Genomic DNA, 15426 nt, shown 5'->3' on the forward strand with positions numbered 1-15426 from the left:
TTTGGATCAAACCTCAGTTTCAAAGCAAACTTGATACATTTTCGTAACGATGCTCTTAATCCACCACATCAAGCAAACTAAATTTCAAAAATTAGATTGTACATATGACCAAAAAAAAAAATGACATGCATATGTCGAGTAACAAGATTACGTATTTTTCAACAAGATTATTCAAAATCCAAAAAACGAGAAGTAGAGAGAGCAAAACTCAAAACTTGTCAAAATAGAATACCGAGACACCCACATGGTTCCTAGGTGCGTGCAAAGGGACTGGGAACCGGCCGGAACCGGAACACGAGAAACCCCAAGAGCTCACGTGACTTCTCACGTGCGTGCCAATGCGAAAACGTTCATAAATTCCCCCTCGAGCTCGTCTTCTTCCTCCGCTCATTTCGAGATCGATCGACAGAGATAGGGAGAGAGAGAGAGAGAGAGAGAGTGCTAGAGACTGAGCTGTGACGTCGTCGCAAGAAGATCCGATCGCCGCGGAGATGGAGCAGTTCAAGGGCCAGCCTCGCCTCCCCAAGTTCGCGTCGCCGAAGCGCTACGACGTGCGCCTCAGGCCCGACCTCGCCGCCTGCAAGTTCGCCGGCTCCGTCGCCGTCGACCTCGACATCGTCGGCGAGACCAAATTCATCGTCCTCAATGCCGCCGACCTCTCGATCCAGGACGGGACCGTCTCGTTCACCAGCAAAGCGTCCTCCGAGGTGATTCCTCGAGTCTTCTTACCAGACGTGTTCAAATTTTTTTTTTTTCATTAAAAATGTGGAATTTTTTTTTGAGGTAGGAGGTTTGCGACATGTTTAAGGTTAGGAGGAAGATTGGGCGTTTCTCTGTTTGTATGCAACTTGCGATGTTACTTTTTCAGAATTCTCGTTTTGCTCTTCTTGGTTGGTTGATTGCGGTCTGAATTTGATCGATCGGTTGCCTTTCATCTTCTGTTTATTCAGCATGCAAAATGGCATTGTTGACTTTATTTTCCGATGATGAATGCATTTTAATTTGGAATTTCTGTTTTTTGAGATTATGGGCTGGCTCATAGTCGAGGCTATCGTCGTCGAGTTTTGAGATTTTAGTTTCTATCTTATTTTGTGTTAATTGGTATGTAGAGGATTTGGTGGTGTGAAGTGACTTGACGATATCGAAATTGCTGAGCAGGTGTTCGAGCCTTGTAAAGCTGACTTGGTTGAGGAAGATGAGATATTGGTTTTGGAGTTCCCCGAGATACTGCCTTCTGGGGTTGGAGTTTTGGCTATTGGTTTTGATGGAACTCTTAATGATAGGATGAAAGGGTTTTACAGAAGGTAATTATTTTCAAGGAAACACAGAACATGATGATCTTCAGCATTATCTGATTGTGGAACGGGGATTTCAAAGCAATTGGGATGTTATTTAACCAAATGAAGATTTAGCTTCATGCAACCACTTGCTTCCTCTGCTCCTCTTTTATAAAATATCATTGGTTGTTTACCCTGCATCATTTGGGACATCACTGTGCGTCTTCTATTACTACTTCTGAATCTATGCCTTTCTGCTATACGTTGATCTAGAGGTACTTAGTTTTTTGAATGAATTACTGGATTATGAGATGTTAACACTGTTAGTATTGTCACTTAATTTCTGAATTAGACGAATATGTATTACTTAATAATTGTGGACGGCCTAATTCACTTGCTTGTGTTCTAATTAACTCTGTCCAGTACTTATGAGCACAACGGTGAGAAGAAGAATATGGCAGTTACTCAGTTTGAACCAGCTGATGCTCGGCGATGCTTTCCGTGTTGGGATGAGCCTGCATGCAAGGTTCTTATCTTTCCTTTACACGAGTGGTTTATGTGCAACTGTCCTACTGATCTTCCCATGCTTATTGTGGTGGTACAAACCTTTGAGGGAGGTGTCATTCTTTTCTTCAGATGATTGATGCACCCTTAATAGTTCCGCTAGTTTGGTCTATATGAGGTTACCAATCTCTTATTGTTTTTGGTTGGAAAGGTTACCAATCTCTTTAATGATCTGATTTTATGTACTTTTTTTAACTTCATGAAATGTATTTTTTAGGTGGGCATTTATTGAAGTTACGCAATTTGTTCACCTGACTTTGATGCATGGTGTGACAGGCTACATTCAAAATTACTTTAGATGTGCCGTCTGATCTAGTAGCTCTCTCCAACATGCCAATTGTTGGTGAAAAGGTGGAAGGACATGTTAAGACAGTTTTTTATCAAGAATCACCCATTATGTCGACGTACTTGGTCGCGGTTGTCGTTGGGTTATTTGACTATGTTGAAGATCATACATCTGATGGTAAAGTCATTGATTATTGCTCTGCTCTTTTAAGAAAAGCTGTTTATCTAGTGATTAGTGTGGAAAGCCTTGTGCACAAGGAAAGCCTTTTTTTTTCCATTTGCTATTAGTCCGATTGTTCTTATATCTGCTACATTGTCTTTACAGGAGTAAAGGTGCGGGTATACTGTCAAGTTGGGAAGCAAAATCAGGGAAAATTTGCCCTACATGTTGCCGTCAAGACGCTTGAATTATACCGAGAGTATGTCCTTATCAGATCTTAATTGTCTGTTAGTTGCAGCCTGCTTACCTCTGAGTAGTTTGCATTTGTTAGTACTCTTACATTCTGAGCACTTATGATCATTATCTCTAGATTGACCATCAGTAAATTGAATGAAATCCAGGTACTTTGCTGTGCCATACTCTCTCCCGAAACTGGATATGATTGCTATCCCAGATTTTGCTGCTGGTGCCATGGAAAATTATGGTTTAGTTACTTATCGTGAAACAGCTCTACTCTATGATGAGAAGCACTCAGCAGCAGCTAACAAGCAGAGGGTAATGTAAATTACAATTTGCTGACTACCTTTCATTGTCTAGTTTGGCTGTTCAGAGTTTGAAAGTTTCATATTTGTGGTTGCCGATTTGCATAAACTTGATACTTTTGTTGGGCTTCTTTAAGGTCGCTACAGTTGTAGCCCATGAACTGGCTCACCAGTGGTTTGGTAACCTTGTTACCATGGAGTGGTGGACTCATCTGTGGCTAAACGAGGGATTTGCTACTTGGGTAAGTAACCTTGCTTTGTGTGTTTTATACTTTATTTTGCCATCGTGCGTGTTTTGTATGACATGTGCTTGGCATAGGTGAGCTATTTGGCTACTGATGGCCTGTTTCCTGAGTGGAAAATATGGACTCAGTTCCTTGAAGAATCTACCGAAGGGCTGAGACTGGATGGGCTTGCTGAGTCACATCCCATTGAGGTGAGCAAAAACTTTTTTCCTTTTAAAAGATATTTTTGCCCAGTAAGCATTGAAGTACTTGAGTTGAAGAGACTTTTCCTCCTCAGGTGGAGATTAACCATGCTGGCGAGATCGATGAAATCTTCGATGCAATAAGTTATAGAAAGGGTGCATCTGTGATCCGGATGCTTCAAAGCTATCTTGGTGCTGAGTGTTTTCAGGTAGTTCTTCTAGCTCTCAGCTTATGATGATCTGTAAGTAACTTCCCAGAGGGTTCATGTGAAATTTGTGTATAGAATCAGAAAGTGAATGAACCAATCAGAAGGCCTTTCTGTTAAGGAATTATTTATTGAGGAGTTCTCCAAGATAAAGTGCAATATCTGCTGCTATATCATTTAATCAAGAGAATAAATTAGTTGCCAACGTGATGCTGATGAAGACATTCACACCTCAAAAGCTTTATGAGCAGTTTCACTGACTCGAGCTTAAGCCATGTATAGTAACCCAGTATTAGACTCTCAACTTGAGCTGGATTTTGCTTCACTTTTTTGTGCTCGGGACCTGATGAGACTGTAAAATTCATGAGATACTCAAATGACTTGGGATTGACTTCTTTTGCTTGATAGTATTGCCCTAACAGAGCCTTCGTTTAGACGTAATCTCAACTTAAGCTCATGTTCAAAATTTTGATGATAAATAAGGTACTTTATATAATGCACACTCTACTTAGGTGTCAGAGCACTCAAGCTTGCAATTTACCACTTATGATAGTGATATCCTTTGACGCCTATATTTTACCGCCCCCGCAATCAGCAAATGCACTATGGCTTGATAAAACTACTATGCTGAGTCAATTATCAGATGCTCTAATATTAAACTCCTGGGCTCGTAATGATTCTGTTTGATTTCTTTGAATATAACAGAATTAAGGTGATGAGATTAAACCGGATAAGTTAAATGAGAAAGATTCTATGCTCGGTCTTTTGTATCTTCTGGTTAATTTGTTGAAATATGGGATCACGAAATGAACTTGCTAACTAAATCATTATTGATGCGAATGTTCTTCCACCCCGTGTTTTGTTGTGTATAGTGTGTACTTTCGTTCAGATATTACTTGTAGTGGATTTTCCTCGAGATTTAACATGGACATCTGTTTGTTCTGTTTGTGAAAATAGAAATCACTAGCTTCATACATAAAGAGGCATGCTTGCTCAAATGCAAAGACAGAGGACCTCTGGTCTGCCCTCGAGGAGGGATCAGGTGAACCTGTGAACAAGTTAATGAATTCGTGGACCAAGCAGAAAGGATACCCTGTGGTTTCCATCAAAATCAAAGATGACAAGTTAGAGTTCGAACAGGTTTTACAATGTTCTAGTTCTTTGATGTCGAAGTTGTGTTTTCTTGTACATTACCAATCTCCATATAGTGAACCAGCTCCAAAGTGACATGACTCTGATAATAATGGCAGTCACAATTTTTATCAAGCGGTTCCCACGGGGATGGACAGTGGATTGTGCCAGTAACATTTTGTTGTGGCTCATATGATTCGCGCCAAAGTTTTCTGTTGGAGACAAAATCCGCATCTATTGATTTAAAGGAAACCGGAGCTTGGATAAAAGTTAATGTGGACCAGACAGGTTTCTATAGAGTGAAGTATGACGAAGACCTTCAAGCCAAGCTAAGATATGCCATAGAGAACGAAATGTTATCTGCAACGGACAGATTTGGTAATTGCGTCATTTCTTCCAATATTTGAACGTCTTCCACCCGCCCCCATTTTTCGTCTCTCTTTCCAACCTAAAAGATCAGCATAACCAAGTTATGGGATGCTTGTAACAGGTATACTGGATGATTCCTTTGCTCTTTGTATGGCTCGCCAGCAGTCCTTGACTTCTTTGCTCACTTTAATGGCTGCTTACAGAGAAGAACTTGATTATACTGTGCTATCGAATTTGATAAATGTATGTTCAGCTATAACTGTATGCTCACTTTATATGTATATAATGTGAGTCTGAACTTGGATTGGGGAGAGATTCTCACTGTGGATTCTTGTTGAGATAATGCATTTGAGACTGATTTTACTTCTTTCTTTGTCAGATAAGTTATAAAATTTCAAGAATTGCTGCAGATGCTACTCCTGAATTAATGGATTACATTAAACAATTTTTCATCGGTCTGTTTCAATACTCTGCAGAGTAAGTTCAGTTTCTTTTATGCATCTAGCATAGCCTTGTTGGTAGAATTTCAAATTTCAAATTTACCTCTTTGACACCATGATACCAAATGAACCAACACAATAAAGCTTCTTTGGCTTGGTAAATTAAATTCATTTCAAGAAATTAGAAGATTTTGCCAATGTTTTACCCAGATATTTTCTATCTTTATGGTGGATTCGCTTAACTAAGAGTGCTGGAAGACTGCTGAATTTATGCTTGAACTTACTCATGATAATTTTCTTTTCCACCTTTATTTCTTGATGGGTTAACCACGAAACCATCTTGATGATTTGTTTCGAGGTTAATTTGTCTAGTTTTCTTTGGATGTGTAGTGAGAAAGCTGCTTAAGTGATATCGAAGTTTGAAGAAATGCTTTTAGCTTTTGATACACTGTAGTGAAGTTTTGGATTCCTGACTATCTAATGTTCTAAAGAAATTATTTGCTGTTAAGTTTTATGTCAAGTTGTGATGGTGAAAGTGAGGCTCTATCATTGTTTTTCCTTGTTGCATTTTCCTGGCAGGAAGCTTGGTTGGGAGGCCAAAGAGGGTGAGAGTCATTTAGATGCTATGTTGAGAGGACAAATTTTAACTGCCCTGGCAGAGTTTGGAGATAAACCCACACTGATGGAAGCAAGCAGGCGCTTTCATGCATTCTTAGATGACAGGAGCACACCTCTTCTTCCTCCTGACATCCGAAGGGTGTGCAATCTGATGCATTTTCTGTTGCTTTGTATTTCTTCATGTCCTACAGCCTCTAAATGCATTCTTTTACTTGTTTTTATAGGCTGCCTATGTGGCTGTGATGCAAACTGTGAGTGCATCAAACCGATCAGGTTTTGATTCTTTGCTGAGAGTCTACAGAGAGACTGACTTGAGCCAGGAGAAAACTCGCATTTTAGGTATTTAATGTCATTTGGGCAAGCATTGCAACTGTTTGATACTTGCGTTGCTAAAATCTGCCTACGTTTTGGCTTTGTAGGTTCATTGGCCTCTTGTCCAGATCCTAATATCATCCTTGAAGTGCTCAACTTCGTATTGTCTCCAGAGGTACTGTGGCTTGTGTAATAGTTGAATCTACCTTCGTTATGTTATTTCCTTGAAGCTTCCTTTATTCAGTTCACCTTTTGTTGATTTAAAAATAAGAAACTAAAGTTTTACGCCTTTGGTGTTCATTAGGTCCGCAGTCAAGATGCTGTCTATGGGGTTGCTGTTTGCAGGGAAGGACGTGAAACCGCTTGGACTTGGCTGAAGGTAATTCTGTTAGTGCCAGTGGAACATATCGACTTCTTATTTATCTTACTTAAATGAATCAATGATGCTCTCATTGGGTTTGAGGCTTTGAGCTAATATAAACTAGATTGTATTTTGGCTATTGCAAAATCCACAACTGAAACAAAGAATCGAAAGCACGTATAACTCCTCTTATTCTTTTTGTTGCTGCTTGTGGTTTTTGCAGAGTTTTTGCTTGTACCAAATAACATGATGCTTTCTGCCGTATCTAATATGGCATTCTTCTCTAATATCTCAATCATTGATTGCAGGAAAATTGGGAACACATTTGGAAAACATATGGTTCCGGGTTTCTTGTCACACGGTTTGTTAGTGCAATTGTCTCACCGGTATGTTATCCTGTCACTTGTCTGCCTACGTGTGTTCGTGTGGGTTCAAACTTTGTATATGCAACTCTCTCGTGAAAAACTGCGTGTTTTCAAGGACTGAATTTATTTTAAATGGTATTTTTCACTTCTGTTTGTTCTTATGCGACAAACGTGGTCAATTCCTTGAGAACCCCTCCTGCTTTTTCATTATTTTTCCAGTTTGCATCATCTGAGAAAGCCCAGGAAGTGGCAGACTTCTTTGCAACCCGAACGAAGCCTTCTATTGCAAGAACACTGAAGCAGAGCATTGAGCGGGTGAACATCAATGCACAATGGGTTCAAAGCATTCGGGACGAAGAGCATCTTGCCGAGGCGGTGAAGGAGTTGGCATACAGGAAGCACTAGGATTCTCTCTTTTATGGTTTGATGATTTACCGTTTGTCCGCAAAACATGTGAAGTGACATTTCATCTGTGTCTTTCCTGACCTCTACCTCAATAGTTGCGAATGCAATAAACAAGCTCGTCCTTCAAATGTGCGAATGTTCGATCCATTCTGCCGTTGTCCCAAAGGGCAAGATTTGCCGCTCTTGATCCTCGATTCTCTCGAGGAACGAGCAAATCCACGTTAAGTCCAGCTGAGCTGAATACTTCTCTTTACCTTATGATTAGCTAGTCATGAATGGCTACTGAAACTATCATTGCCAAAATCAGTAACCTAAAATTCTTCCGGCTCGCGCCGCAAGAATACTCATATGGTGTGTTATTGCGGATGAGCACATCTTAAACATCGAAGAAATTGACTAGTAAAGTATGTCTTTCTCTGCACTTGCAAAGCAACCTAAAAGTCTGGCATTGTGAACATGGAAGAGGGTGAATACTTGGGGAAGAGGTATGCACCAATTTTGGGGAAAATTGTCAAAATAATCTTAAACTTATTGTATTTTTACCGATTCAGTTCCAGATCTTTTAATTTTGTCTACGAAGTCTTAAACCTTTTCACATTTTTTCAATTGAGTCCATTCATTCAATTTTAATGGGAATTCGCTGACATAGGCACATGCCGTCTTATGTGACACGGCTCGCTCGGATATAGATATTTTTAATAATATTTTAATTTTTTCGATTTTTATTATTTATTATTTTGCTTTTTTCTTTGTCTTGCTTCATTAGGATCATGTCTTTTCATCAATGTAATGACTTGATGGATGTGACTACCAATTTAAGCCTGAGCTCATGTTTTCTAGATTTTTAAGTATGTTTCGTGAACATTGCATAGAGTATTTATATATGAATGCGATAGTGAAGAGTTTATCTCTCTTATTTTTTCATTTAACCCATCATAAAAGAGGGCAGTGCTTTCAATATGGTTCACAAGTTCAAATTGCAATCTAAAGTGGTGATTCCAAATTTATTTTTCTTTTTTTTTTAGTTTGTCCATTTTTGTGTAAGATCTAATTGTCATAATTAAAAATGTCACATGCTTGCTTTTGTTATGGTTTTTCATCAAATTTTGAACTTACTGCTATTTAGAAAATAAAAACTAGTCTTTTCTGCATTATTGCTCTTAAAACAACTCATAAAAGAAAGGATTAATATCACAAAAAGCTCCAAACTTGTACACATGTGATAAATTTACTTCAAACTAATTTTTTAACCACAAAAAATCCCAAACTGGTACACCTCTGACAAATTTACCTTATGTTAGTTTCCATTCAATTTTACCATCAAATTGCTGAGTTGGATGATAGGTGGTAGTTGACGGGTGCACCAATTTAGGGTTTTTTCCCTCTGTTTGTCAAAGATTTAACAATTTATGATTTTTCGTGATATTAATCCAATTTAATGGAGGGTAAATTTATCTCAAGTGTACCGGTTTGGGGTTTTTGGTGGTCAAAAAAATTAGTTTGGGGTAAATTTATCACAGGTGTAATAGTTTAAGGTTTTTTGTGATATTAACCCTAAAAGAATTTGGGCGGTGCTATTTCTACTCCCTATATAATTAAAAGGACAATATTGTCCTCAGTCTCAATTGTAATCTAAAGCGGTGTCTCCAAATTTTTACTTTCATTTGTTATAGTGTTTTCTATTTTTGTGTAGGATATAATTGACATAATCAAGAATGTCACGTGCTTGTTTTTATTTATGGTTTTTCATCAAATTTGAACTTATTGCTATTTAGAAAATAAAAACTAGTCTCTTCTGCATCATTACTCTTATAATAACTTATCTATTTTCGTCTTTCCTATCTCAAATCTTACTTTCATGGTGAGTTTATTATTTTTAATTTCGTTAGTCTAAAATATTTAAATATTTATCAAGTCTCTACATCTACTATATCAAAGAATTTGTCTTTTTCATTACTATTGGCAAGATGCTTTTACACAGAGCATGTAAGAGTTTATAGGGGTATTTAGAAAAACATTAAAAATATTGACATGAAAAAGTTATGCATAATGGGGTATCTTGATATTGTTCATAAACACTAGGGGTGAGCATGGTCCAGGTGGACGGTTCCCTCTATGGAACTGGGAAGTACCCACTAAGGATCGATTCCGAAAAATTAGAACCAGAAAATCGCCCGTTGGTTCCACCAAGCTTCACACAAATTTAGGTGACCGAGAGCGAGAGAATGAGGCGATAAACGGCCGGAGTTGTGGTCTTGAGTCGATGGACATTGAGTTTGAGAGTCGAAACCGTGAGTCGATAGACGTTGAACTTGAGAATCGAGGCCGTGAGTCGATGGGCGTTGAGTTTGAGAGTCGAGACCATGAGTGAGAGATAGATAGACGACTCAGACAAAATAAGAGTGAGATGAGATGAGCACTCAATTGATGAGTGTTGAACTCAAATTAGGGACTTTAAGGTTTTCTCTTTTCTTAAAATGTTTTATTTTATTTTTTTAGTTGGCAATTTTTCTTAAAAATTGTACATATTACCGGTCCGGTCCGATCCGGGTGGGCCGGTGGGCAACTCCACCCTTATAATCGAGGATCAGACCGGTACTCACCAGTTCTAGTAAATTAGAACTGAGAACCAAATTGGTCCCCATGAGAACCGCCAATTCTGGGCCAGTCCTGTCCGGTCTGGTTTCAGGCAGTTCCAGGTTCCTTTGCACGCCCCTAATGAACACTCCGCAAATGATATTAATTTTTGTCAATCCAATACAAAAAAAAAGTCATATTTTTGTAAAGCTTTGATATAATTAGATTCCATCTTCTGAAGTTTCATGAACGGGAATGTAATTATGATTTTGTCTTGGAAAAGCTTTAAAGAGGTTTTTTTTTATGGTTTATATCACGAAAAACCCTAAACTGGTACATCTGCGACAAATTTACCACAAACTAATTTTTTGACCGCAAAAAATCCCAAACTGGTACATCTGTGACAAATTAACTCCAAACTAATTTTTTGACCATAAAAAATACTAAACTGTTACATTTATGATAAATTTATCCTTCGTTAAATTGGATTAATACCACTAAAAATCACAAACGGGTATACCTATGACAAACGGAGGGGTCTAACCCAAAACTGGTACACCCGTCAACTGTCACGTGTCATCCAACTCAGAAATTTTACGGTAAAATTAAATGGAAACTAACGGAGGGTAAAATTGTCACAAGTGTACCAGTTTGAGATTTTTGGTGGTAAAAAAAATTAGTTCGGGTTAAATTTATCACATGTGTACCAGTTTTTCCGTGGCATTAATCCTTTTTTTGTGATTTCATGCAACATATGTATATAAAAGATAGCTGACAAAAAAAATTGATGGTGATATGCACAACAAAACTGTAAAAGTCAGTAAACACATGACTGCGTTAAAAATTTATCTATGTTAAATTTTTTCAAGATTTTACTGGAAAATTAATCCATACATTTGCTCGACAATGTAGAAAATAACTAGGTTTCTTCAAAATTTCTCTTTTTGACAAAACTAATTTTTATGGAAGTAAAATCTAAAAATAAAGATAAAACATAATGCATTTAATATACATGGAATATCCACTCTAAACAAGAACAAAACGTGTGGGATTCTTAGTTATGGCAATTAGATCCTACATAGGAATAGAAAAACTACCAAAAGAAGGAATGTAAATAAATTGGGGACTACCACTTTAAATTGAAATTGAATAATTAAAATCTAAAAATAAAGAGAAAAACAGAATGCCTTTAATATACATGGATATCCACAATAAATAAGAACAAAACGGATGATATTCTTAGTTATGGCAACTAGATCCTACATAGGAATAGAAAAAATAACAAAAGAAGGAATGTAAATAAATTGGGGGCTACCACTTTAAATTGCAATTAAATAATTAAAATCTAAAAATAAGGAGAAAAACATAATGCATTTAATATACATAGATATTCACAATAAATAAGAACATTCTTAGTTATGGCAAATAGATCCTTTATAAGATTAGAAAAACTAACAAAAAGAAGGAATGTAAATAAATTGGAGGCTAAACTACTGGGGTTTGCCCCAGTGGCCATCTTCCTTACTTAGGAAGGGGGAGGTGGGGAGTTCGATTCCCCACCTTCTCAGGAGGGTTAGGGTTGGGGACGTTTAATTTTAAATGTGGATTTTAACTCTCATGTCTTGCAACGGGCAGTGTAAAAGTCTGAAAGTAAGTTAAGAGTTAAAGTAGGACATATAAAAAAAAATTGAAGGCCACCGCTTTATATTGCAATTGAATAATTCAAATCTAAAAATAAATAGAAAACCATAATGCATTTAATATACATGGGATATCCTCAATAAACAAGAACAAAACGTATGATATTCTTAATTATGTCAACTAGATCCTCTATATGAATAGAAAAACTAACAAAAGAAGGATGTAAATAAATTCGGGCTACCACTTTAAATTGCAATTAAATAATTAAGGGCTTTGTCCTTTTAATAAAAATGGGATAGATTTACTCGTATAAAGGGTGAAAATAGCGCTACCCAAAAAGAATTAGAGGCAATAATTTTTGGGATCAAACCTCAATTTCAAAGCAAAACTCTACTTAGCTGCAGCGAAGTCAGATACATTTTCTTAAGGATCTTGTTAATCCACGACAACAAACAAGCTAAATTTCAAATTCATATCGAGCTAAATGACATGTATATCTCAAGTAATGACGTTAGGCAGTTTTCAACAAGATTATTAAAAATCCAAAAATAAAAAGTGGAGAGAACAAAAATCAAAACTTGTCAAAATAGAATACACGCAACACCCACATCGTACTATTCAACAAGAAAGACAACATGAAAAAGCACACGAACGCACATGACTTCTCACGTGCAAGTCAATGCAAAACTTGTTTATAAATTTCAGCTCGAGCTCATCTTTTTGCTCATTTCGAGATCAAGATCGAGAAGGAGAGAGTGTGCAGTGACTAATGTCATGGTTATGAGGTTCTCCATGCTCCAAGGACCGACCGAGAATTCGAGGGCAGACGATATTGTAATTGTGTATTATTCTAGAGTATTTTTATAATAAATTAGGGTAGATGGTAAATGGGAAAATATAATCTCTACTGTTTAATTGTGGAGAGATCTACTGTACTTATATACAAGGATCTCGTATCCATCTCACAGGTGAATACAGTTCAGAGCTTGTGACTGTATAGATTCTCTATACTGACCGCACGGGAAAAGTGCCAAAAAAGTCCTAAACCTTTTGCATTAGTGCCAATTTAGTCCTAAACCTTTTTTTGGTGCCAATTCAGTCCTAAACCATTTGCATTGGTGCCAATTTAGTCCTAAACCTTTTTTTGGTGCCAATTAAGTCCTAAACCTTTTAAATTGGTGTCAATTCAGTCCTAAACCTTTTGTTTTTGTGCCAATTTAGTCCTTCCGGCCAATTTAGACCGGAATTTGCCTACGTGGACGCCTGCCGGCCGGCGGCCGGTCACCGGCGCCGACGTGGCGCCGACGTGGACAACTTTAATATTTTTTAATATTTTTTTGAATTTTTATTTTTTTCCTTTTTTTTTCTTTTTTTTTTGGTTGTCTTCCTCCTTACTCTGGCCGGTCGCCGGTCCGGCGACCAGCCAGAGGCCAGAGGCCGGCGAGGGCGAGCCTCGCCTTGGTCGGGCGAGGCTCGAGCCCTCGCCGGAGGCCGCGGCGAGGGCGAGCCTCGCCATGGTCGGGCGAGGCCCGACCTCCCGGATCTGGCGAGGTCGGCGTCGTCCTCGCCGGATCCGGCGAGGTCGGGCCTCGCCCGACCAAGGCAAGGCTCGAGCCCTCGCCGGAGGCCGCGGCGAGGGCGAGCCTCGCCATGGTCGGGCGAGGCCCGACCTCGCCGGATCTGGCGAACGCTCGACCTCGCCGGATCCGGCGAGGTCGGGCCTCGCCCGACCATGGCGAGGCTCGCCCTCGCCGCGGCCTCGGGCGAGGGCTCGAGCCTTGCCTTGGTCGGGCGAGGCTCGCCCTCGCCGCGGCCTCCGGCGAGGTCGGGCCTCGCCATGGTCGGGCGAGGCTCGCCCTCGCCCGCAGCCTCCGGCGAGGGCTCGAGCCTCGCCATGGTCGGGCGAGGCCCGCCTCGCCGGATCGGCGAGGTCGGGCCTCGCCGGCAGCGGGCGAGGCTCGACCTTGCCGGATCCGGCGAGGTCGAGCCTCGCCCGACCATGGCGAGGCTCGGCCTCGCCGGGCGAGGCCGCCCTCCCCGCCGGACCGGCGACCGGCCAGATGAAGAAGAAACCAAAAAAAAAAAGTGGAAAAAAAAAGAAAAAAAAGGAAAAAAATAAAAATTCAAAAAAATATTAAAATATTATTTAATTTGTCCACGTCAGCGCCACGTCGGCGCCGGTGACCGGCCGCCGGCCGGCAGGCGTCCACGTCAGCAAATTCCGGTCAAAATTGACCGGAAGGACTAAATTGGCACAAAAATAAAAGGTTTAGGACTGAATTGGCACCAATTTAAAAGGTTTAGGACTTAATTGGCACCAAAAAAAGGTTTAGGACTAAATTAGCACAAATGCAAAAGGTTTAGGACTGAATTGGCACCAAAAAAAGGTTTAGGACTAAATTAGCACTAATGCAAAAGGTTTAGGATTTTTTTGGCACTTTTCCCCTGACCGCACGGGTAAACGTCAGTGACGTCGGACAACGCAAGGATGGAGCAATTTAAAGGCCAACCTCGCCTCCCCAAGTTTGCATGGCCTAAGCGATACGACATACGGCTCAAGCCCGACCTCGCCGCCTGCAAGTTCGCCGGCTCCGTCGCCGTCGACCTCGACGTCGTCGGCGAGACCAAATTGATCGTCCTCAATGTCGCCGACCTGTCCATCCAGGATGGGACCGTTTCGTTCACCAGCAAAGCGTCCTCCGAGGTGAAGCCTTTCGATCTTGTGACGTTCGTGTCATTTTCTTTTTTCGCGTTCCCTATCTAAGCCTTCGCTTGGTTTAGTCGTGAATTATTCATCTAAAGCAAAGCACACGACGTTACGTACCTCGAGTCTTCTTAGAAGGCATGGCCTCATAGGGGATATCTTCGTTCAATTTCTTTCATTAAAACTTGTGAATTTTTTTGAGATAGGAGGTTTGCAACATGTTTAAGGTTTGTGTATGCAACTTGTGATGTTACGTTTTCAACATTCTCGTTTTGCTCTTCTTGGTTGGTTAAATGCGGTTTGAATTTGATCGATCGGTTGCCTTTCATCTTCTGTTTACTCAGCATGTAAATGGCATTATTGACTTTATTTTCTGATGATGAATGCTTATTGATTTGAAAAAACAAAATTTGAGATTATGGGCTGGCTCCTAGAGAAGGTATTGTGGTCGAGTTTTGAGATTTTAGTTTCTATCTTATTTTGTGTTAATTGTTATGGAGAGGATTTGGTGGTGTAACGGGACTTGACAATATCGAAATTGCTGAGCAGGTGTTTGAGCCGTGTAAAGTCGACTTGGTTGAGGAAGATGACATATTGGTTTTGGAGTTCCCCGAGATACTGCCTTCTGGGGTTGGAGTTTTGGCTGTTGGTTTTGACGGAACTCTTAATGATAGGATGAAAGGGTTTTACAGAAGGTAATTATTTTCAAGGAAACACAGAACATGATGATCTTCAGCATTATCTGATTGTGGAACAGGGATTTCAAAGCAATTGGGATGCTATTTAACCAAATGAAGACTTAGCTTCATGCAACCACTTGCTTCCTCTGCTCCTCTTTTATAAAATATCATCGGTTGTTTACCCTGCATCATTTGGGACATCACTGTGCGTCTTCTATTACTACTTCTGAATCTATGCCTTTCTGCTATACGTTGATCTAGAGGTACTTAGTTTTTTGAATGAATTACTGGATTATGAGATGTTAACACTGTTAGTATTGTCACTTAATTTCTGAATTAGACGAATATGTATTTCTTAATAA

General features: G+C 39.6%; 2 protein-coding genes across 3 annotated transcripts in view; both read left to right on the forward strand.

The window, feature by feature from the left end:
- Positions 1-402: 402 nt before the first annotated feature.
- LOC115674532 (aminopeptidase M1) lies at positions 403-7590 on the forward strand. The gene is made up of 19 exons (XM_030596931.2): positions 403-707; positions 1159-1304; positions 1701-1803; positions 2118-2304; positions 2452-2545; positions 2688-2841; positions 2966-3070; positions 3148-3264; positions 3351-3464; positions 4419-4601; positions 4712-4970; positions 5083-5204; positions 5341-5438; positions 5981-6158; positions 6244-6358; positions 6439-6506; positions 6636-6710; positions 7001-7078; positions 7277-7590. Exons 1-19 carry the CDS (start codon positions 492-494, stop codon positions 7460-7462), a joined length of 2598 nt encoding a protein of 865 aa, XP_030452791.1. The 5' UTR covers positions 403-491; the 3' UTR covers positions 7463-7590.
- A 6541-nt stretch (positions 7591-14131) lies between these two features.
- The window catches only part of LOC115674495 (aminopeptidase M1-like), a 37285-nt gene continuing 35990 nt past the window's right edge, over positions 14132-15426 (forward strand). For both annotated transcript variants that reach the window (XM_056311106.1, XM_056311105.1), the window contains exon 1: positions 14132-14384. In XM_056311106.1, the coding sequence (XP_056167081.1) occupies positions 14169-14384 (216 nt within the window). In that variant the 5' untranslated portion in view covers positions 14132-14168. The remainder of the gene's footprint in view (positions 14385-15426) is intronic.

The sequence above is a fragment of the Syzygium oleosum genome, unplaced genomic scaffold, assembly GCF_021117445.2.
Source record: "Syzygium oleosum isolate NSW1041296 unplaced genomic scaffold, Sole_v2.1 Sole_v2.04, whole genome shotgun sequence".
Taxonomy (NCBI): Eukaryota; Viridiplantae; Streptophyta; class Magnoliopsida; order Myrtales; family Myrtaceae; genus Syzygium; species Syzygium oleosum.